The sequence below is a fragment of the Mytilus californianus genome, unplaced genomic scaffold (assembly GCF_021869535.1).
Source record: "Mytilus californianus isolate M0D057914Y unplaced genomic scaffold, xbMytCali1.0.p SCAF_8, whole genome shotgun sequence".
Taxonomy (NCBI): domain Eukaryota; kingdom Metazoa; phylum Mollusca; class Bivalvia; order Mytilida; family Mytilidae; genus Mytilus; species Mytilus californianus.
This window is the reverse complement of record NW_026262734.1, coordinates 12673178-12697973: the sequence shown is the minus strand read 5'-3', so window position 1 is coordinate 12697973 and position 24796 is coordinate 12673178. Positions and strand designations below refer to the sequence as shown.

Genomic DNA, 24796 nt, shown 5'->3' with positions numbered 1-24796 from the left:
AGTCAAATGAGTTTTGAGAAGGGAAACTGTACACTGAAAGGTTCGCTAGAAGACGAATGTGTTTTAAGAAGGGAAACTGTATACTGAAAGGTTAACTTGGAGTCGAGGGTGTATTGGGAAGGGAAACTGTATACTGAAAGATTAACTAGAAGTCAGGTGTGTCTTGAGAAGGAAAACTATATACTGACAGAAAGTTGAACAAGTTGGATGGGTCTCGAGAAGGAAAACTGTATACTGAAAGTTGAACGAGAAGTAGGATGTGTTTTGACAAGGGAAACTGTGTATTGAAAGATTTACTTGAAGTCGAATGTGTCTTAAGAAGGGAAAATGTATACTGAAAGGTTAACTAGAAGTCGGATGTGTTTTGAGACAGGAAACTACACTAAAAGGTTAACTAGAAATAGAATGTGTTTTGGGAAGGAAACTGTATACTGAAAGGTTAACAAAAAGTCGGATGTGTCTTGAGAAGGCAAAATGTATACTGAAAGGTTAACTAGAAGTTGAATGTGTTTTTGGAAGGGAAACTGTACGCTGAAAGTTAAACAAGAAGTTCGATGTGTCTTGAGAAAGGAATCTGTATACTGAAACGTTAACTAGAATACTGGTGTGTCTTGAACATATATCTATAAGTATTGTATTGCTTATGTCATGTACTATTGGACATGATCTTTGTTCTTTACCTTTGACCTCCAGGTCATTTTCTTGTTACTTTTATAACATGATTATATGCTTTTTTCAATACATTTGAAATCCTATATTTCCCACAGGTTAACACAGAGACCATAGCTTTGATGTAGACTGTAGAGACATGTGTTTCTCTCAATTATCTAAAACAATTCGTCTCAAAATTCCAATAGGGAACATGTATTACATTATTGTAGTAAATAAACCATTTTTAAAACGTTTCAGCCACTGGCTTTCTTCAGTTTCTTTATTATCCTTCTTAACTACATGGTAGACATTTTTACTTTCACAATCATTAAGGTAAAACAATTCTGGTTAAACATATTTCTTTTGCTGGCCAAAGAATAAATTAAGTGGGGAAATAAGAATATGGTGACAATTGAACATTCCTTGTTCACATTAAATTGACTGAGATCTGGATATGGTTCATATCTCTCAAACCTTCTTCAAAGCGCCCTCTAAAATGATGTACGCTGACTTCATAATTACATAACTGGCATTTTAATAAATAAACATTTATCTATTGTATTATTTATTATTAAAATGTAATTCTCAGATATAAAATTATATAAATAATTAACAATGTTAATCTATAACAATTAAAGCACCATAACAATATAATATCCTATAATATCACAATATCTTACATTGAAGACATCATACTGACCATGTATAATAAAACAAGACTTAATGAACACAACCTCAAATAATTTAATTATCAGTATTCAATATATATGTTTGGGATACTGGAAAATGTGAAAAATTCCCAGGAAGCTGGAGCTTGGTTTGGTTAGCTTAGTGGTTACAATACACATCCATTTGATGTAAAAAACAATTTCACATTTCATTTATAAAGATTTCTTATAAAAATAAGTTATTCATTTCTTTTAAAATAAACTTAAAAAAAAAATTGAAAATCTTAAATTGCTATACTGTTATGAGAATCATACTACTGATCTGTGAAACTTTGAAATCATTTAAAGATTTCAGAAACTTGCCAAGGACATTATGAATGTCATAATAAAATTCAAAAAAAGTTTCAAAAAATTTACTGAGAAGTGTATCTTTAATCTATAGTTATAAACTGTAATTAAATTCTCCCTCCGAATGTTTGTCTGAATTTAAAGTAATTCTTTACTAAATTCCTAAGTATAAATAAGACAAAACTCTAATATAATATTGGTTGCTCCAGTTATTTGTTTTCTCTTGCAAACAATGTATAATAACATATTAATCTAACATAATTTAATAACAATATTCAAATTGACATTTCATACAACAAATTGTGCAACACATCATTATATGTTAATGAACTTATCAGGAATCTGATGTTCAGTAGTTGTTGTTTGTTGATGTGGTTCATAAGTGTTTCTCGTTTCTCGTCTTTTATATAGATTAGACCATTGGTTTTCCCGTTTGAATGGTTTTACATAAGTAATTTTTGGGGCCCTTTATAGCTTGCTGTTCGGTGTGAGCCAAGGCTCCGTGTTGAAGACCGTACTTTGACCTATAATGGTTTACTTTTATAAATTTTGACTTGGATGGAGAGTTGTCTCATTGGCACTCATACCAGATCTTCTTATATCTATTTTAAAAAGTCTATATGATCCATATTCAAATAAAAGGCAAACTGTTTGTTGTAGTGACTATAAGCACCTTAAATGAATTATCAGCTCAACCAATTTCTTTATATAGTAAATGGAACTCCACCCTTTTAACCGCCAAAGAATTTCACATTCATATATTAGTCATATACATGTATCCAAATCCCAAATAACAAGAACCCGTTTTTAACATATAAATAGTATAGCAATATCAAACTCAGGGAAAATCCCTTAAATCCAATGAAAACAAAGATATATCTCAATGCTTACATCATATGCCTGCTGTCATTTGAATAATGCTATCATATGCTAGTCTTGATAAATGTTGTAACTTAAAACATTTCTAAACAAGATATATAATATTTGTTATATATTGCACATTTTATTTTGATTGTAAAATACCATTTCTCTAATTCTTATATGATTTATACTTTTACTGAAAGTTTGATTAATTTTATATTACTGAAAGTTTGATTATTTTTATATTACTGACAGTTTGATTATTTTTATATTACTGAAAGTTTGATTATTTTTATATTACTGAAAGTTTGATTATTTTTATATTACTGAAAGTTTGATTTTTTTTATATTACTGAAAGTTTGATTATTTTTATATTACTGAAAGTTTGATTATTTTTATATTACTGAAAGTTTGATTATTTTTATATTACTGAAAGTTTGATTATTTTTTTTTTATAATCAATATGTGGTAAGTTTGATATCGGTTTTTTATTAGTCAAAATTTAATTATGACGTCAAATGTTCTTGTTGTTCTTGCCTGATGACGTCACATGTAAAGAACACATCTTTTTTGCAGATCAGTGAAAAAGTTTGTAGACATATTGGCTAAATATCATTGGAGAAAACAATTTCACCCCCTAATCTTGTGCAATACAATTCTTCTCCCCTCTCAACAGTTAAATTTTAAATATTCAAAAAGTTCGGCAGGCCTTGCATTTAAAATTTGAAAATTCAAGTGCCTCGAGTGGAGAAATATCATATCACACTTGATGTAGTGGTGAAATCTATATTTATGAAAATACTTCTCTTGACCTAATTTTTTATAATCAAAATTTTAAGGGGAAAAAAATGAAATTCCATATACTTTTTATTTTAGCATCACGTATATATATTTTGCTTTAAGTTCGATTAACACACCAGAAAAACTTTGCTTTAACTAAGTATCATGAATGATAGGTATCAGTAAAACTACCCTATTAATCTTAATTTACAGACCACTTTTATGGACATGAATTAACTTTGGCTTAAACTAATGGCTTGTTAACACAAATATAAATTACGATTCCTGTAATATTAAACAACTTCAGCCCCAATCAATAATCTTTTGTAGGTTGCATTTTTTTTTTTTCTGGACAACAAATTTTTTTGACTTTAATCAAAAACAAATAATTTTTTTCAATTATACAAATACAAATTTTGAAAGTCAGCATTGTATCCCCCTTCCCCGCCAACAAATTCTTATTTGGAACAAGCTATTTTTTCACTTCCCTTCTGAAACAAATTGACATTTTTTTCAAGAAATTTAGAATCAAACATTTTTTTGGAAAAAAAAATGCTCCATAAAAAAGATGAATGGTAGCTGTTTTTTTTTTAAATTATATGACAAAATATATAGGTAAACTTATTCTTTAAAAATAAAAAATGTAAATTTTTATAAAATAAATGCTGTAATAATATATCTTGGCTAATAACAGTATATTAAATCAATATATGTGGTCTTAACAGTAAACATTATCCTTTTAAATAAAATATGTAAATTTTCATAAAATAAATGCTGTTATAGTATATTAAGGTGGTACCTAACACTACAGGGAGATAACTCTGTAAAAATCAACTAAACGTTTTAATCACGTTGTATTGTTAAGGAAATATTAAGCTTCTCAATGATTAAAATTAGTGTTTGTCAAACTGCAATATAACCAGTGAAATTTTTCTGATAAAGTGGTTGGTTCAAATTATTTGAAATTTTTATATTTTTGTCAAAGGGTCAAAGTAAACATTTTGTCAAAATTTTAGGAAAATTAAACGAGCCAAATTAATATAAGTCAAGGTGTTGGGTACCACCTTAAATGAAAAGGATTTCAATATTTATGGTCTTGACAATAAACATTTGTCTTTGACAGTCGGTTGGTAACAATAAACATTTGTCTTTGACAGTCGGTTGGTAACAATAAACATTTGTCTTTGACAGTCGGTTGGTAACAATAAACATGAATCTTTGTCAGTCCGTTGGTATCATATCTTTAACTTTGACTGTACCATGGTAATTTGTTGATGTCTACATTACCACCACACAATATAACACCGATATTCTTTATACTAGGGTCCATGCTCCGTAGTTTGTCGGACATCGCTGCAGCTACTGCTGCCCCAGAAGCTGCTTCTATAACCAACTGAAATAGAAATTAATGGCCCATCAATTGAAGTGTTCTGTAGATTCCTTCATTTTTCGTGGGTACCAATTTTTCGTGAATTTAGAAAAAAATTGTATTTTCATGGATATTTGAATTCGTTGGTTTTCCCAAATTCTACATAGATAAATGAAGAATGTGTCCATGGGACACAGATGGTACCTCTGCTTGCATATACCTTTTTAAAGGGGCATAACTCGAGAATGGTAAAAGTGACACACCAAAATTTGTGTTTTGTGGTAATAAGCATTGTGTATAAGTTTCATAATATTTGGTTGAGGCAACTTGAAGTTAGAGAATGGAAACCAATTTTGGGACGTAAGTACCGATAAATAATGGTGACACTTAATGCACCTTCTGGTGACGGCAGGGGGGGGGGGGGGGGGGGGGGGGGCGGCATAAAAATTGATACTTCGCTCAACATTTAAATTCCTGATTTGGTCATGTGAGAAAGTCTTTTGTAACCAATGCAGTATTTGATTATATGTGAAGAAATGTAAATCCATATTACTTTATATTAAACTATATTGTGGGCAGAGGAAGCACTAGGTTGAAATGTTGCACCAATCTAAAATAAACTGCTTTGCCGAGTGCAGCTGGATAAAACCACAGAGTTCCAACCCTGAACAGTAGGGGCAAAAATGGACACAATATTCAAGCTTGATACAGGTCTGAATTTGAATTGTAATTAAATATTTGACACATTAAAGGTTTCTGACACAGAATATATGTAGTCAAAGAACTTGAAATTGGTTGTATGATTTGAATTTATATTCAATTGAAGATTTCTTGCTGTTGTGCAATACACTGTGCTGTTGCGCAATACTTAGTAAATCTGTTTTCAGACCTAATACAAAGAATTAGCAAAATAAATTGTGACCCCCACAATTGGAAAATTGACAATTTCTTAAATCTTGAGGAAAAAAAAATGGACCCCCCAAAAAAATTTTTTTTTTTACCCCCTCCAAAAAAAATATTTAAAGAGAATTTTCTTTTGAGGAAAAAAAATTGCCCCCCCCCCCCCCCCAAAAAAAAATTTACTCCCCTTCCAAAAAAATAATTTTCTTTTTGTAAAATGTGGTACAAATTTTAAAAGAGACATCCATACACTTAAACACAAGTATTGTCTGAAAACTAGAAAAATGCTTGTTTTAGACCCTTTTTTGCCCCTTATTCCTGAACGGTTTGGGCAATTACCCCCAAAATGAATCCCAACCTTCTACCTTCTACTTGTGGTATTGAACCTTGTGGTACAATTTCAGAGCAATCAAAACACTTATACACAAGTTATTGTCCTGAAACTAGAAAAATGCTTGTTTTTGCCCCTTTTTGGCCCCTAATTCCTAAATGGTTGGGACCATCACCCCCAAAAACAATCCCAACCTTTCTTTTTTGTTACTGAACCTTTTGATTAAATTTCATAGAGATCCATACACTTAAACTAAAGTTATTGTCCAGAAACCAAATGTCTTCGGACGACGCTGACGCCGACGACATGATACCAATATACTTGCAGTCGTATAAAGAAATCAAACTTTTAATTGAATATGGAGAAGTATATAATTTCATATCTATAAATGTAGAAAATTAAAGTGTGAGTGAAGATTTTCTAATTACCTTCATATGCTGGAAAGAGAACTTCATTCCTTCTTTCATATCTTCATCTTTCTGTAAAAATAAAATAAGTAGCTATACATGTATAAAAAATAGTTACTAATAAGCATAATTTAGCCTAGTGTTGTAAAAATTTCATCAAAAATCTCAGAATTTCACTTACAGGCTTGTATAGGTTGCACTTTGTAAATACAGCTGTTTCACAAACCACGCCTCTTTTGGGGAGATATATAATATTCATAGATATTTTGTTTTGTTTGTACTGGTTCCCAGATATGATCTCTATGCTTCATCTCATAGAGACATAACTTGGGAATGTTACCAGTATAAATACACATGGATAGCGGCGAAATTGAATTCTGAGAAAGACCAGAAGAGAAGGGAGGGGTAGTAAAGAATTTTAGTATAAGTTTAAACTCTTAAAAGTTCGGGACATATAAATCTTGGAGATATGCCCACGCCCCACAGCCTTATGTTTTAAACTTTGAATAAAATAGTAGTGCATATCAACTTTCCATCCTAGGATATAATTTTTTAAAAACTTCATAGTAAAAGTGGCACAGTTTTAGCCGTAAAGGGTTTTCCTATGGGAAATTGCATTGTCTATATTTACAGAAGTGCAACCTATAGACCAATCTCCATATAAAAAAGGAGACAACTATCCACCCAAGTTCAAATGAAGTGGATGTATGCAATTATAGGCAACCGTACAGCCTTCAACAATGAGAAAAACCCATACAATATAGTTGGCCATAAAAGGCCCCGACATGAAAAATATGAAACAATTCAATTGAGAAAACTAACGGCCTAATTTATAAAAAAAACAATTTAAGAAAAACAAACGACAGACATGAAACGACGACAACAACTCAAGTACAGGCTAGTGACTTGGGACAGGCACATAAAGAACATGGCATGGTTAAACATGTTTGTGAGTGCTCAACCCTCCCCCTAACCTGGGACAGTGGTGTAACAGCACAACATAAGAACAAACTATAAAAATCAGTTGAAGAAGGTTTTACTCATCAGATCGATACATTGCAGAAAAACTTCAAACAAACTGGACATGACAGGGTATTTATCCATCCCCACAACAAAAAAGACACTAAGTATAGATCTGACAGTACTTGCAGTTACTGACAGCTAGTTCAAAGCCAATAACAACTAATAAAAAAATCATAAATCAAAGACTAAAACAGTTGGTTTTTATGAATGAGTTATATTGACTGACCTAAGGTCAATGACGTCATTGAACAATCTATTTTTACTGTGACGTAATAACATAAGCATTGTGACATAGGAAATGTACGGGAAACTGCATGAATTTTAAAATCGTCTATTATCCACAAAATAAATATCCTAAAAATGATGGGTTTGTATTATTTTTTTAGCTTTGCTAACAGTTCCTATAGCTTTTAACTTGTTTTAATTCTCCTTTTTGTAATTAACCTGAACAAAGTCAAAACGTTACTGAATGGATATCTTAGGATGGCAGCCATTCATATTTTCAACTTGCCTTAAATTTGTAATCCTCTGGATTTTCCCAAGGCAATGCATTAAAAAAAATGCCCAGCTACCCACTAAATATCTCGATATCTTTTTACATAAAAAAATCTCAAATACAATTTTGCCAAAATATTTTTGAGTCCTTATTATTTCTACTTCACTTTTATGCAGTTTGAAAAAAAAAATTTCCCAATGCTAAATAAAACAAATATTACTCAAAGTACTGTTTTTTTTTAAATTTTGCTTTGACTTTTGTCAAGTGCTTGTTTTAATTTTGTGTCAAAAATAGAATCACCACATCCATTCTTTTCAAATCTATTTATTTCTTAACATATTTTTCCACAATGCTGATGTATTATGCCTTCGCCTTTAAAATGACTTCATAGATTTTACGAAAGTGTTGTTATTTCAAATTCAGTAATTTCTTTCGCAAACACTTTTACATGACTTACAATTGTGAACACATCTTTCTCCACCAGATCTAACATTATTGGGAAGGTCAGATGACCCAACTGTTGTAGTCTAATACCATCGGCTATTGTGCTTAAAAATCTAGGTGGATTAGGCCAAAGTCTTTTACCTGAAATAATTATACAAAACATCAGCAACAAACTTAAGAATTCATTTTTTACAGATTTTGCTGTAACGTTTCAATAATTTAGTACCATAATTACATTCTCCTTTTAAAGCATTCCAGAACATATTGTTATTTTTTTCACAAATAAAACCAGATCTATCAACAATGTACACAATTATTGTAAGTATAAATAATTGTAAACATAAGGAACAAAGTCTGGTCATCTTAACATCAAATTTCAATTGCAAAATAAATTAAAAAAAAACATCCAGAAACTGAACATGGCAAAACTATATTGAAAGGGAAACACATGAAACTAAACTGCAATTTATGTCATAATAAATTAATTTAAAAAAAAAATATATGGGCAGGATCAATTATTCAATTAATAAAAGTATATGTATAAGAAATAATACAAATCACTTCTAAAAAGAACAAGCATTCTGAGAGTATTGCATGGCAATACATAGTCCCCTACCGGGTAAAAATTCATTATACTGGAACAAAATGCTAACTTGTTCTATAACTTGTCTTGATGTAAACAAAAAGTAAATATCATGTCAATTTCTTCAAGCATGACTAACACAGTGTGGAAAACTGATTATATGAGTGAATTTTTCAAGTCCAAGGACCATAACTCTGCACAAAATTATTAGACCGAAAAAAAAATTTGAACTTGATCTGTAACTTGTCATGATAAACCTATATACTAATTATTAATCAATATCTTATAAGCATGATGAAAAAAACATTAGATATGATTAATAGTTCTCTAAAATTAGATATGATGTAATACAGTGTATATCTATTTTCAAATTATAATCAGATATAATTAATAGTTCCAAATATTTTTTCTTTCATTTGTCACAAACTAATATAGATTTGTAACTTATCTATAAAATGTCAACAACTTTTATCTACACAATGTAATGTATTGAAATATATACATTAATAAAAATAGATTATTATTTAATTAAAGGATTTCTCTTCATAAATTTTTGTTATATATATAGCATTCAGAAAATTAGTTTATACTAAATAACAAACAAACCTGTCAAAAAATTCTTCAAATAATTTAACAAAGAATGTCTTTTAAAAAATGAGTTATCTCCCTTTGTACAGAAATATGGTTTAACATAGTACTCTAAAACTAGATATGGTCCGGAGTTATGGTCCATAACTCTGGACTAAATCATCAGACCAGAACAAAATTCGAATTTGATCTATAACTTGTCATGATAAAACTATATACCAAATATCAAATCAATACAGTGTTCTCCCCAGGCCGTTTTAGCGCTGCGGTATTAAGCGCAATCGCATTTCAGCGCGTGGCTATTGGGCAGACCGCAGCGCTATCCAATCAGATATCAGCGCTATTGTTTTTCAAATTTCCAATGTTTAGCTGTATAATTTCGATCACGTGATCAACTGGGGATTTGTCGGAGATCGATTATTAACCTTTCAAAGTCCGGTCTCTAAAAACACCGCAAAGGACCTCCTTTGTGCACAAAGGAGCACAAAGGACCACAAAGGAGTTTGATAAGTGCACAAAGGACCTGAAATTGTTTATTAAATGGGGGGAAAGACATTTCTCACGAAAAAAATATTAATTTTTATTAAAATACTCGAGTTAAATCGGTATAAAGTTGAAGATTTACGAAACCGTGTTCCGTAACCGGTACGGATATGCATAAGATTACGGCCATTATCGATAAGATGTTACTATACCTATAATTATATATTGAAAAGTATTGAGAAAACATGAACATATAAATAAAGACTGGACATTAAACCGGAGAGAAAAAATTAAGCTAACACTGTTTGTAAAGATTTCAATTTCACAATTAATAAGTTTTGTATAATGAGGACTTGATTGCGCTTGGGATGAACAAAGCGTTATATATTTTTTACAGTTAATTATCAGCGTTCAACGACCGTCTTTAAAAACAATAACATTGTTGAAAAAAACAATTATATGTATTAATATATTAAAAAACAAAACAAAAAAAACTTCAGACATATGCAAAATATACAAGTTTTCTAAATATAGATCTTACAAGCGTCGATCAAAGACGTCTTCTATTAAAGTTAAAAAGATGAGAAATATAAACCATTTTACTCAAAATTTTATCAGAAATAAAATTATATAAAATAAGAGAGTTCTTCACTGAAACATTCAAAGCTATACAAATTCAACATGAATCACTCTCAATACAGCTGATGACACCATGCATAGATTTCGACACCAAGTCCAATGAACTTTGTAACAGCTTTCCGTGTTTTGTCAATTATTATGAGATAAGACTTAAAAACCGCTTGTTCAATTATGTTAATCAACCCAATCGCAAATATGACTCTAACAGACTCTGGACAAACAATAACTGTGAGTCCATGAACCACCGGTTTAAGGTAGCACTGAACTGGAAACCTCATTAATTACCAGAACTTTTAGATAAAATTTACAATGTGATACAACTTCACCACACAGATTTAAGACGCAGTATAATTGGCAACGGCAATTATGAACTTTTTGGAAATTTCAAGAAACACAGAATACAACATTCCAAATGGCAGAGTCTTTCCCAAATTGAAAAAGAAGTGCTTTACAGGGAGCTTGCCAGTGACAAAAAGTTTAGTGACTATATGTTAAGAGCGGCAAATGGTTTTGCGATACCGAAGGTTAAACGTCTCGCCAAGAAGCCTGGTCAACGTCACCGGCCAAGGACAGCTGCAGTGAGGACAAAACCAAAATTTTAAATGTTATTGTTAAATCATATGTATTTATTTATCATGTTTGTTTTATCTTAATAAATCATAATTGGAAATATAAAGTTTTGACTTTCTTATACTTCACTTAAAAATATTATCATACGTAAGAAAACAAAGTAATGATATATGAGACAACAAAAAACAACAACAACACATTGCTATCCTATATAATTTTCGAAGTTTTGGTAATGCTTTACCCTTAAAAAATTACAACAATAAAATATCAAGAATAATAATTGACATTTTTATCATTTATGTTAATATATTCAAACTATTTAAAAATTCACATACACGAACTATCACTTAACCCGGATATAAAGTCGGTTCCAAACCGATACCGGTGATAACTAAAAATCGTACATTATTAACCTAAAATCGCAATTTTTATTGAAATTGATTTTTTTTTTTACATTTTTCTTCGTGAATTATAATATTTTTTATGTTTTGAAATGAATTTCAGGTCCTTTGTGCTCATATCAAACTCCTTTGTGGTCCTTTGTGCTCCTTTGTGCACAAAGGAGGTCCTTTGCGGTGTTTTTAGAGACCCTTCAAAGTCTAATATGGGAGGGATCAGTTCAATGAAAGAACAAAATGGCGTCATTGGCAGATCTCGAACTGTCAAAAAGAACTATTTATTTCCCCGAGTTTTTCACCTTTAAGAATAAAAATAAACTTCATGAAATAGGTGGATAGTGCTCAATCAATCATTCCCAAAGTATTTAAGGAAAGGTTTACCCTTTCTCTGACAACGTGGTCTTCCGTCTATTTTTTCAATCATTTACGATTATTTCATTACTGTTTAGTGGTTAGGGGACGACCATTTGATATTCTGGGGGGGGCCAGGAGGATTTGTTTTTGATCGGTTATTTATTTTTGTAAACTAAGAGGACAGATTATCTATTTTCTGCACTGTTGAAGCAAGATTTTTCATTTTCATTAAAGCAAGGGACTGATTATTTATTTTCACAACTATATTTATAATATTTGAAAACACTCAATTTTTAAATTCATTTTTTATTTTAAATAATACATGAATAGTCCAATCATTATGTACCATTTAATCAGAATTAATCATCATCATCTGTAGAAATGAATCTTTTGAATTCCCAACTGCATATACATGTATTGCATACATACAAGATATTAAAGTTTGGCTGTAATTAGTGTCTTTTAAAAGTATTGCAAATCATTTATGCCGAGCGGAGCGAGGCTAAAAAAAATTTGAAGGGTTTTGGAGCCGCTGAAGGCCCCAAGTTGCTATAGAACTAATGATGCAAAATGTGTTTCCCATACCCTTTCTTAATCTGAAAATGAAAGTTCTGTTTTAATCATTTTTTGACAATATTTTGGTCTCAAAGCAACATGTATAGATTCAGTGTAAGACTTAAGTTTTAAGGAACAACATCAAAAGACAAAGATAAAGCAAAAATTTAATTCACATAGTTAAGTTTGTGGCTGCTGTTTTTTTTAAACTCTTGATCAAGTTAATAACAAAATTACTAAATTACAAAAGGAATGCAACACTAACAGAATACAGAAGGGCAATCAATGAACAAAAGACAAATAAATAAGAAACATTGATCCCGTAAAAACAGGAGCTACGTCTGAGGGAGAACAGAACTTGCTTCTTGCAAGACACTTGCCGTGAAAACAATTTGATATGAAGACAAGCTTTTGGTTTTGAAATTTCCTACATGAGGCATTTGCCTGAATGTAGTTACTGCCATATGTAATAAAAGTGAGTTAAGTGTTCCTGAGACAATATACCTCAAGTTAAATGAAACCCATTTTTCAGACATTTCAAGAATTTTAAATAATATTTATACTTTTATTATTCAAAGATTTGGGAAGTGATTCCCGATTTTTTTTGAAAAAAAAGTTGAATTTTATGAAGAATCTGGTGCAATCTCATGCTCTCAAATAGACCTGCCGAGTTATTTATTTTTAATACATTGCAAGTCAGGTTATTTATTTTCAAACTACCACAGAACAAACCATTTATTTTTGTGATTATCAAGGCTGAGTTATTTATTTTCAAAATCCTCCTGGCCCCCCCCAGAATATCAAATGGTCGTCCCCTTACAACTAAACTGGTGAACCTTCATGGCTTGAAGGAAGTATTCCCGATGTCCAGGGATTCATTACAATCCCGTATTTTACGATTTTTTGTCCTTGCATCGTTTTTTTTCAAAATCGAATAGAGGATAAAACAAACCAAAATCGCATAAATAAATTCAAATTATTGTGTTATGCCATGCAATTATCAATAAATGTCAATTAAATGGGATTTTAAAATTAATATTAACAGGGGATTGCTTGGATATGAAATGGCATTTAATGATAAGTAGAAGCATCCATTTGCTCAAAGTTTAAACAGGAAGTGAAAGTTGTAGAAGGGAGACAATTTAGGCGGGAAAAGTACTAAAAGAAGTACTGTCAAATCTTGTCAAATAATTTTGGTGGCAACAATTCAAACATTTATAAAGTTATCAAACACAACCTTTAAAATGGTATTTATGTTTGAATTGGCAAATATAATTTTTCATTCTAAACTACCTTAAATAATAAACAAACATCATTAAACAAAATGAGGTTTCTATTAGATGCATCTTGGAAGTACATGTATGTTAGCCTTTACTTAAACATGTCTGCATTAACATTTAATTATTTATAGAAAGGGTGATCCACTTTTTCCTTTGATATGAAATAAAATACTGATTTTAGTTTTGAATTTTTAATTTGAAAGATGTAAATATTAAAAAAAATAAATGAAAACAGTCCAATTTGGCCATTGGGAACTTTTTAAACTAGTGTCAGTTAATTATGAAGCTGTTAAGGAAATGCATAACTAGTTAATTTAAACAACTAAAAGTAAGAGAAAAGGTATACCTACTGTGCTACATTGTACATAATCACTCTTATAAGAAAAGATGGAGAAGGATATTAAGTAATGAAATCAAATTATTAAAATTATCTAGGCATTTTAATTAAAAGCTTAATATAATAAAAATGCAACTTATTTTCATTTGTAATATTGCATATATATATATATATGTATATTAAAATGCAGGTCTTTTTCTTTTTAATAGAGTACAACCAACATGGCTTGTAAGTAAATGTAACATTACATAGCAAATGCGAAAGGTGAATCAATCTTATATCGCGAGCTTACCACAGCGCTATAAAAAAATCCTGGGGAGAACACTGCAATATCTTCAAGAACGAAGAAAAAAAGTGTGGAAAGCTGATTTGCCAGACTGACGGATGGACAGACGGACAGATGGGCAGACGGACAGACGGACGGAGTGCAAACCTAAAGTCCCCTTCGACTTCGTCGGTAGGGGACTAAAAAGAATAAAAACAAAACATAATCAAATTCTGATACATACCCTCTTTAAGACATGATTCAACCATCTTTCCTTCTGGCTCTACTGCAAACACTGTGAAAAATAATTAAAAAAAAAGAAAGAGGTACAGATTCATGTAGCATTCTTATGAATCACAATTTTTAATTACTAGTAACTAACAATTTTCTGGCATTTATTATAGATGATCATGTAATAACAATTTTGTTACCATTACAAATAACAACAAAGTTCACATAACTCTCTGAAGCTGTTCATTATGTATAGTAAATGTTAAATGTTTACAAATATAGTAAACATTCAAAGTGACAACGGATTTTTAATTCAAAGACATGATGGTTAAGATTCCAAGTGTGTGTGCTGGGGCGGATTCAGGCGCGGGTGTGGTAGGCGTGCCTCCCCCCTAAATTTTGCAAAGCATGGGTTTTCCTCAGCTTAATAAAGAATATTTCGATAATTTTACCTCAAAAAACTTTCGCCTCCAATCGCCAAAAAATTTAAGTTTGCACCCCCAACCTAAAATCCTGGATCCGCCCCTGGTGTGAATCTTCAAATGAAGACATATGTATCCTGCCATCTCTTAATAATATAAATATAAGCAGTAATAGCAAGATCTATGTTTTGGCATAGGAAACCCTATATTTTTTAAACAGCAGGTCTGTACAAAATTGATAGAAGTATGTAAAACCATTTTTTTTATCAGTAAAAAAGTAAGATGCTGAAAACATAAAATGAAAGAAGTGATCCCTATAGTTCTCTACAGCTTTCCTGTCAGGCAACATGATAAAGGTTGTAATGCTTGCTGATGAGTGATCAGTTTCTGCTCAATCACTACTGAATAAGAGTCCATTAGTCTCTGGTGGATAATTGTTTCATGGCAATCCTACCTCATCTCTTTATTTTTCTATATTAACAAATTGATTGCTCTGTGAAACTGCAGTATACTTGCATTTGGTATTTTCAATCAATAAGCTTAAGAAATGTTGTAATATTTTTACTGCATAAATGTCATAAATAATGAAATTATGTTATATAACTTATATTATTCCACTGTATATTAAATTTGATAGCTAAATCAATGTTTGATTGGTTGAGACCATTCCACGTGACACTGAACAAAACTTCATATTCCCCTCTGAGTATCATATTCCACTCTGAACATCGGGACTTGCCCGTGCGACGTTACGCGCGGTTAATATAAGAAATGTTTTGAACGTTTTTAAATTGCGATGGTAAAGTCACTATCGTGTTCAAAATTATTTCAGACGTAAAATAGATAATTATCTTTTGATCGGCACTGTTTATCAATGTTTTAAATTATGTCGTGTTTAGTTATGAAAACAAGTGGTTAAGAAAAATGTATATAAATTATTGTTTTATGTTCAGTTACTTGGTAGTAAACAAAGTATAGGCAGTGGAATAAAACATTCATTTCCCTTGACTTAGGGAGATATGAGGATTTCTTCACCCTCGAAAAGTCATATTTCCCTCGGGCGGGGCCCTCAGGAAATATGAATTTTCTTGGGTGAACAAATCTTCATATCTCCCTCAGGCACGGGAAATAAATGTATAATATCTTATAGTGATACACAAGTTTTCCTTTCTATGTAAAAATTCTTTAGTTTGTCTATGAGGTTCACTTTTAATAATTTCTTTATTGAGGCACAGATTACAAATCCACAGCACTGAAATAAGACAGATTAACTTTATAGCTCATACCTTTAACATCTTCTTTGACACTTTTAGCAGCAATAGCTATCCCAGAAATCATACCACCACCACTTATTGGTACCAGAATAGCATCTAAGTCTGGTACCTGCTCCATTAATTCTAAAGCAAGAGTGCCCTGAAAATAAGCAAGGAGTTACATAATTTCAGACGTAACTATTCAAAATAAGAGGCCTCACAGACAGATTAAACATAGCAATTTCTATCGAAAGGAATATCACAGAATGCCGTATGGTGACCTACAGTTGCTAATTTCTACATCATTTGGTTTCTGGTGGAGAGTTGTCTCGTTGGCAATCATACCACATCTTCTTATTCTTATATCACATAAGTAAACTCAATCATCATAGAAATAGATTCAAGAGTTAGATCGAATTATAGATTATCCTGAGTTGATAACAATCTACCTTTACCTCAATGGTCCGGTGGTCTATTGATTATGTAATTTTCACCATCTACCTGTACAGATTTGACCTATCACTACAAGTTTGAGGTTTTCCATAAGTTGAATATAACAAGGTGCAATCCAATAACAATACAGACAATAACCAGAACATGATACTACTAGTAAGATACCCCTGAGGTCAATGCGGATTACAGCAGGTGCCTGGTTTTCTTCACTGATCAAAATAGTAGCACAGAAAGCGCCATTAATTATACTTCTTCAAATATACATATTTTAACAGAGATAATTTAAAACAAATTATTTTACTAAGAATTCTTTATCTTTGCAAAGAATAAAATACTTCTTTGTATGAGAGATGACCTTCACCGAAAGAATTCTTTTAGTTTTCCATAATAGCATTATAGATTTTTTTGTTCTTAAAATAATATGATTAATCACATTATCAAACCATTTGATTTTCTAAGTCAAGTATTTCTGTGGATGTAAAAATGCAAATGGATTTATGAATTAAAATGCTCTTCTCAGGTAGAGAAAATATAAAGGACATATTTGTTCTTCTAAATTTTCACAAAAATGTAAGTAAATGTGACGTCAATTTACTAATGTTTGATCAAACCGGAGATCTACTTTGTCATTAAAAGAATGATAGAATAATAGAATAACAAATCCAAGAATTAAAATATAGAAAAATATTCAACGAGGGGCCATACAGCACATTAATTCACGAATGTGTGTAGCATTTGAGTTAATTATCAGTGTTGTTCTGTCACAAGTTCAATATATTTTAATATTTTAGTTCTAGGATTAGTTATTCTTTTTATTACGTTGACCATGGACTTCTTAATGAAAACAAGCATTCTGTGAGTATTGCATGGCAATACATAGTCCCCTATCGGTTACAAATTCATTGTAATGGAACGAAATTCTAACTTGGTCTATAACTTGTCATGGTGTAAACTATATAACAAATATCAAGTCAATATCTCCAAGCATGACGAAAAAAACTGTTGAAAACTGATTATTTAAGTGAATTTTCTATGTCCAAAGACCATAACTCTGCACAAAATTATCAGACTGGAACAAAATTCCAACTTGATCTGTAACTTGCCATGATAAAACTATATACTAATTATCAAATCAATATCTTCAAGAATGACAAACAAACCTACCACTAAATTCTTCAAAACAATTTACTAAAGAAAAGGAAAAAAATCCAAAATATCATTTTGTCTTTTAAAAGTCTTTTAAAAAATGAGTTATTTCCCTTTAAACAGAAATCTACTAATTAATAAGTATTTTATCAAAAATTGAATTCCAGGGAAAGGGCTTTAACTGAACAAAGAGAAAAGCTTAAATCGTGAAAATTGACCATGAGCTGTAACTTGTCATGATAAATCAATAAACCAAATATCAAATCACTATCTTCAAGCATGAAGAAAAAAAGTCTGGAAAACTGATTTGCCGGACTGACAGATGGACAGATAGACGGACGGACGGACGGACGGACGGACGGACGGACAGACAGACAGACAGACGGACAGAGTGCAAACCTAAAGTCCCCTTCGACTTCATCGGTAGGGGACTAATAAAGTGTTGAAAATGAAAGGAACTAGATTTTTTTTTATGAATTCTCTATTGTTTTGATGCAATGTTATCGACAACGTCTTGACAACACCCATTTTTGTGTGACATCAGAGGAGTGAAATGATCAGATTTATTTCACATGTAAAATTGTCAGTTTTTATTTCACTGGGAAATCACGGTAATTCATTGCAACCTATGTAATATTTAAATTTATGCAATAATTTGTCTGCAATGTCAGTGTTATATGAGGGGCGTAAAGGGGGGGGGGGGGGGGTATCTGCACAGAAGAACACGAAATAAAATTGCCATTTCACGATGAACGAACAATTAAAAATTTCTTGCATGTTGATCTTTTTACCGATTTCACGAAACATGGTGAATAACGAACCTTTTTCATGGCTGCACGTAAAATAAAAATGGCAAAACATGTTGCACGTAAATAACCCTTTACCACCCTCTTATATATTGAAATGGTCTATACCTGTCCTGCAATCACATTATAATGGTCATAAGGTGGAACAATTTCTAATCCTTTCTCTTTGGCCATTCTGGCACATGTTTCCTCCCTAAAAAGAAAACTTTTTATAAAATGATTTTACAAAAATGTTTATAAATACATGCCCAAAAATTAATCTTTTCCATAGATAGTTCATGTATACTATAAAATATGGTTTATAAATAAGTACTCATCAGATATAATTTTGAAACTCTCCAATCTTCGGACATTGTTAAAAAGATTTACATTTTTTCGTCTTTAGATATGAAAAAAAAATCATCTAATTCTTATTCATTTATACCTTCCCACACCTGCTGATTAATTTTTTATAATACCTTCCCACACCTGCTGATTAATTTTTGATAATCAAATTGTAGTTCTGTTGTTCTCAGTTGTTCATTGGTAAAAAAATCATCAATGAAGTCAAATTTTCTTGCTTCCATTAATTTTACTATTATGATGTAACATACAAATTTGATCATACCTGATGTCACAGGAAGAACACAATACATTTATTTATAGATGGTGCTGTTATGATTATTGGTTATTCAAAATTTTCAATTAATCTTATATATTTAATAATAATTGATAGTCGACAAAGATAAACAATATCTGTTAGTTTGGGTATTCCACTTAAAATACTATATATATGACATGTACAAGTCTGATGTAAGGAAAAGTGTGTTACTAAATTCCTATATCATTTGCTTACAAATTTTAACAAAACTAATTGTAATTAAAAATAGAATCGAAGCATGCTGTGCCACAATTCTAATTTTTCTGTCTATCCCCCACACTATATATATATTTTTTGCAGATCTTTGAAAAAGAATGTTTAAAGTTTGTCAACATATTTCTATACTTTTTGTCATTATATATTCATAGTCTAGAATAGATTTCACCATTATATCACATGCCATACACAATTCTCCACTTTGGACAGTTAAATTTACTTTCAAATGTACATTCATTTCAGGAATATTTGTTCAATGGTATTTCAGTGAATAGATATACATGTAAAACAGATACATTTTTATTGTAAGTTCCATTTCAACATGTCAAAGTTATAGCCAGAAATATAAAAATCTGTGACATAATCCAGTTACTGCAACTTGACATTTGCTGCATTACCTGGTGTCATCAAGCCTTGCATTTTAAATTTGAAAATTCAATTCTAGAGTAGGAATGCAGTGGAATCTATATATACAAAATATATATAAATTGCCTAAGAATCTAATTTTAACACACTTTTTAGTATGTAACTATTAAAATGTTAAAAATATTTACAATGCGATAAAAAAATCAATGCAATATTTTGTTAGACAAACTAGCTTCATTGAGCATGCATCTATCCAGGTGAAATCGGATGCAGATAAGAAACTTGTGCAGCTCATTGTACAGTGAATTTTTGCTGCTATAAATAAATTCAAAATTTGAATGATGTTCAAGATTATTTATTGTTGAAGTTAAGGTAAGTTTGCAACGTCCATTGGCCAATATAACAGAGATGTTAAGGACGATGCTACATAATAAATTATTCTTTATCTTTCCTGCATCTTTTCTCGTCTTTTTCATTGAGCCTTTCAGATTCTATAGTATAGAGCTGGTGGATCCAAATGTTTTCTCTTCTCCTTTTCGCCGTGGTGTCCCACTCAATGTTAAAAAAAAAATATAAATATATTAAACTCGGAATTTATCAATATATTCAAATGCTTCCTTAATGTTTACTATATAATACCTGTCCTTTGGAGTAGGTTCACACCATACAAGTTCAGCACCATAACCCTTTATTGCTTCAGCCTTAGATTTGGGTGCATTGTTAGGAACCACAACACAGCATTTAACACCAGCTGTTTTAGCTGCCCAAGCTAAGCCTTGTCCATGATTACCACTGCTGTGGGTTACCTGTGTAATAAAATTATCTTTTAATATAAACATGAAAAACTTTCATTAATTAAAAACGTTTTTACAAATGAACTAGGCTATTGATACCAAGACAAAATTTTAGAAAATAAATTATGTAAGGAATATGCATCTGGCCTTACAATATATCTAACATTATTATATGATATTATTTGCTTTATATGTTTTAAGATATATTTAAATGTAAATTAAAATCAAGTGTCTATAACAAATTAAAATAAAATTGAGAATGGAAATAGGGAATGTGTCAAAGAGACAACAACCCGACCATAGAGCAGACAACAGCCGAAGGCCACCAATGGGTCTTCAATGCAGCGAGAAACTCCCGCACCCAAAGGCGTCCTTCAGCTGGCCCTTAAACAAATATGTATACTAGTTCAGTGATAATGGACGTCATACTAAACTCCAAATTTTACACAGGAAACTAAAATTAAAAATGATACAAGACTAACAAAGGCCAGAGGCTCCTGACTTGGGTATATTTATACAAGAGGAAACCCTGATGAAAACAAATTAAAAATCTCATAAAATTTGATATCAACACACAGAAATAAAAAATAACCATGAAATAATGGTTATATAAACAGACATTAAATATTAATAAAACATGCATAAAGGATAAGGATTTCTCTTCTATTATTTCAATTATTTTTTTAACCTTTTATTTAAAATAAAAATTCATAGTAAATATTTAGCAAACAAGTAGCTGATTTATCAGGATTGATATTTTTAATAATGTTTGATTTCCATGGCAGATCTTTGTTATTTTCTTTGTAATTTATTCACAACTCTTTAGTGCTTTGCATAGTGTATAGACACCTGTCTTAGTTTCTATTGTTGAAGACTGTATGTTGATATCTAGATGTCTTTTGGTTGTTGGGGTTGTTGGGTTGCTTGATGTGTATCCCTCATCTCCTTTTATTCCTTAATAATTTATTCAGAATAAAAAAGAAATATAACATGCATAATTGTTTGAAAAGAACAAACTATTCAATGAAGGAAGTTATGAAAATTAATAGACGTGGAGGCTAGGATAACTAATGCATAACTAGTCTGGTCAGAAAACTATTTGACTACATGTGAATCTTTTCAAAAATGTTACAACTAATACAAAGAAAGTTTCAATATTCCATAATCATGATAATGGGCATCAGACATGTCAGATAAAACATGACGAATTAAATCAGTAGTGGTTGCAAATTTATACATCATTAACAGCCAAGCAGACACCCCTAAACCAGTCATTTTGCCACATTGGAGATTGCTACTTCATTGTAGATGTATTACTATATCACTGTTACTCTGACATTTTGCAATACTGTAATTTTTTAATACATTCTTAAAAGAAGAAGAAAAAAAACTTACAACACCAGGTAATGCTGGATTCTTTTCTTTTAATAGTAACACCTGAAATGACATCACAAGTCTACAATCTAGATTTTCTTTTATAAGTTACACCTTAAATTATGACATCACAAGTCATAATTACAATCTAGACAAAACAAAAGAAAAATAACGAACATTATGACCTTTTGTTTCACATGATCCTGAAATACGTATCAGGCAACCTATTGGTTCAACTGAGCCTGAACTACTTGTCAGACAGCCTATTGGTAATGGTTTACCTGATCCTGAAATACTTGTCAGGCAACCTATTGGTTCAACTGAGCCTGAACTACTTGACATATAACCTATTGGTAATGGTTCACCTGATCCTGAAATACTTGTCAGGCAACCTATTGGTTCAACTGAGCCTGAACTACTTGTCAGGCAATTAACCTACATGTAATGGTTTAACTGAGCCTAAACTACTTATTAGGCAACCTTCATGTAATGGTTCAACTGAGTCTGAGCTACTTGTTAGGCAATCTACATGTAATATGGTTCAACTGAGCCTGATCTACTCATCAAACAAAAAAAGCCATTTAGGTTATGAATGCCAAGTTTTTTCAATAAGTCTACCTTAAATTTGATGACTTTCTATTTAGTATGAAAAAAAGAAGAAAGTGAATTTGATACATTTATTTTCCTAATCAAACAATTTTCATTGTGAAGGTTAAGAGTCACTCTAGAAACTAGGTGTTCCATCTTGAAACAAAATTTCACATGAAATCATTTTTAAAAGTTGTTTGTAAAAGTGGATTGCTCAGTAGTACAAAATTTCAGAATGTGTCTAAAACATAAATTTTCCTTAAAAATCAATCTTTCATACAGTGGTTTCTTCATGTTTATTTACCATGTTACTTTATATGTTGTATTTCATTTCACAGTTTATTCTTATTCTACTGGCCATCCTATCTGAGAACATCAGGATGGCCTGAGAACATCATAAAAGTCAATCAGCAACACTCTAGATCAATATGTAAATCAATAAAGCTATATATAGTTGTAACACAGACATTTGCAAAAAAATCAGAGAACAAACTGTGATTGGAACTCTCAACATACATGACATATTGAACTGTCAAACAGTAGAAGGGTTTCAGGAGACTCTCTTAAATATCTTGTGACCAACAATTTAATTCTGTATACACTCAGTTCTGATTAATATATGTTCAGTAATGAACTACTTTTTAAACAGTATTTTACAGATGCTAGTTAGGAAAACTGGTAAGACAGACATATCTAAGGATTTGTGCAGACCACATCTATCCAAAATGAATATGCTATAAGGACTATTAGATGGGTGTCACATGTGGAGCAGGTTCTACTTACCCTCCTGAAGCACCTGAGATAACACCGGTATTTGGGTGGGTTTGTGTCACTCAGTTAGACTTGTTTGTCAGTTTCTCTTAGAAATATGAGTTTTGAATTTTTCCTTGGTATCTTCTGCCTCTATTTTATAATCCTCAGTTTGATTTTTTATCGCTCCCTTGGCACTGGTTCAAATAATTATGACGTCTTGAAAAGCGTCACAGCAAAAATTTAAATTATCCTTTGAAGACGTCATAATTATTTGGACTACCTTGGCACAGCTAGCCTCTTTTTAAGTTTGACGGGATTTGCTTCTCTTAGCACATGTTCTGTTCTGTTCTGTTCTGGTATATTCCTCCGTTTTATCGGAGCACTCCACTTATCGAATGAGTATTAAAATTTTAAATACTTAACCGAAAAAGCGGATATTTTTATATTTACGATATGAAAATATATAATTTTAAAATAAAATTAGTTAGTTAAAGTGAATAAAATAAAAGTTTATAATGTCTTTGATGATATTTTAAAAGATATTAATAAAAAAAAAATTAAAAATATTATTCACACGTTACAAATTACGGCACTTTGATTCACCAATATGAATAAATAAAAATTTTACAACCTAACGATTTCTAGTCAATAGGTGCCCTGCCAAGGCAAATGTTAAAATTATATAGCATTATCTTTTATGCTGATATTTATAGACTGAACCAGTTAGCTTGGCATCCCATGCAGACTGTTCAGACTATTTTTAATATTACTGTTATATTTTCATGTCACTTGATATCACATAAAAGTTGTGTACGCTTCATGTGTAAATGGTAGCATAAATCTTGTGTCTTCCTTTCTATATCTAGCAACTTGTCTATTGGTTGATTACTCATTATGTCTAGTGCTAAATACTTAGTCAGCTATAAGCGGTTGAGCTTGGGAAGTACTTCTTTAACTCAGTCAGTTAGAGTGCTGCCTTGTAATACAGAGATCCCGGGTTTGAGTTCTGGTTAAGACAATGTGATTTTGTAAGAAGAATCATGCTCTCCAGTTACATTTACTGTAGTGCAAGTCTTTAAAATATAAATTTATGTAACCTAGTCAACATAAAAATATCTTACAGAATTTAATGCACCTCTAGCTTTAAAAGAGCCAGTTTTCTGTAAATTTTCAGCTTTAAAAAATGCTTTTCTGCCAATTAACTTGTCAAAGGTAGAACTAGTGAACACTGGAGTATGGTGAATGTATGGTTTCAAACGTTCATGTGCTTTCCTAATGTCTGTTATCGTCGTCCTGATTGCTGATGCCATTTTGTGTAGAAGGTGTTAACAGGTGCAATATTTCTACCTGTCAAAAGTATCTGTTTACTTAAGTGGAGTTATCTTTCCTTAGGATGGCACTTTTTTAAGACATTCGGACCTCT

At 31.1% G+C, this 24796-nt stretch overlaps 1 protein-coding gene across 1 annotated transcript; it reads right to left on the bottom strand.

Annotated features, from left to right (window-relative positions):
- Positions 1–1205: 1205 nt before the first annotated feature.
- Positions 1206–24761, bottom strand: LOC127710703 (uncharacterized). Its single transcript, XM_052216641.1, has 9 exons — positions 24495–24761; positions 22054–22095; positions 20504–20670; positions 18751–18835; positions 16271–16397; positions 14576–14626; positions 8293–8420; positions 6338–6388; positions 1206–4702 (listed from the first exon to the last, which is right to left on the bottom strand). The coding sequence occupies exons 1-9, from the start codon at positions 24681–24683 to the stop codon at positions 4553–4555; spliced, it is 990 nt and encodes a 329-aa protein (XP_052072601.1). The 5' UTR covers positions 24684–24761; the 3' UTR covers positions 1206–4552.
- Positions 24762–24796: the final 35 nt, after the last annotated feature.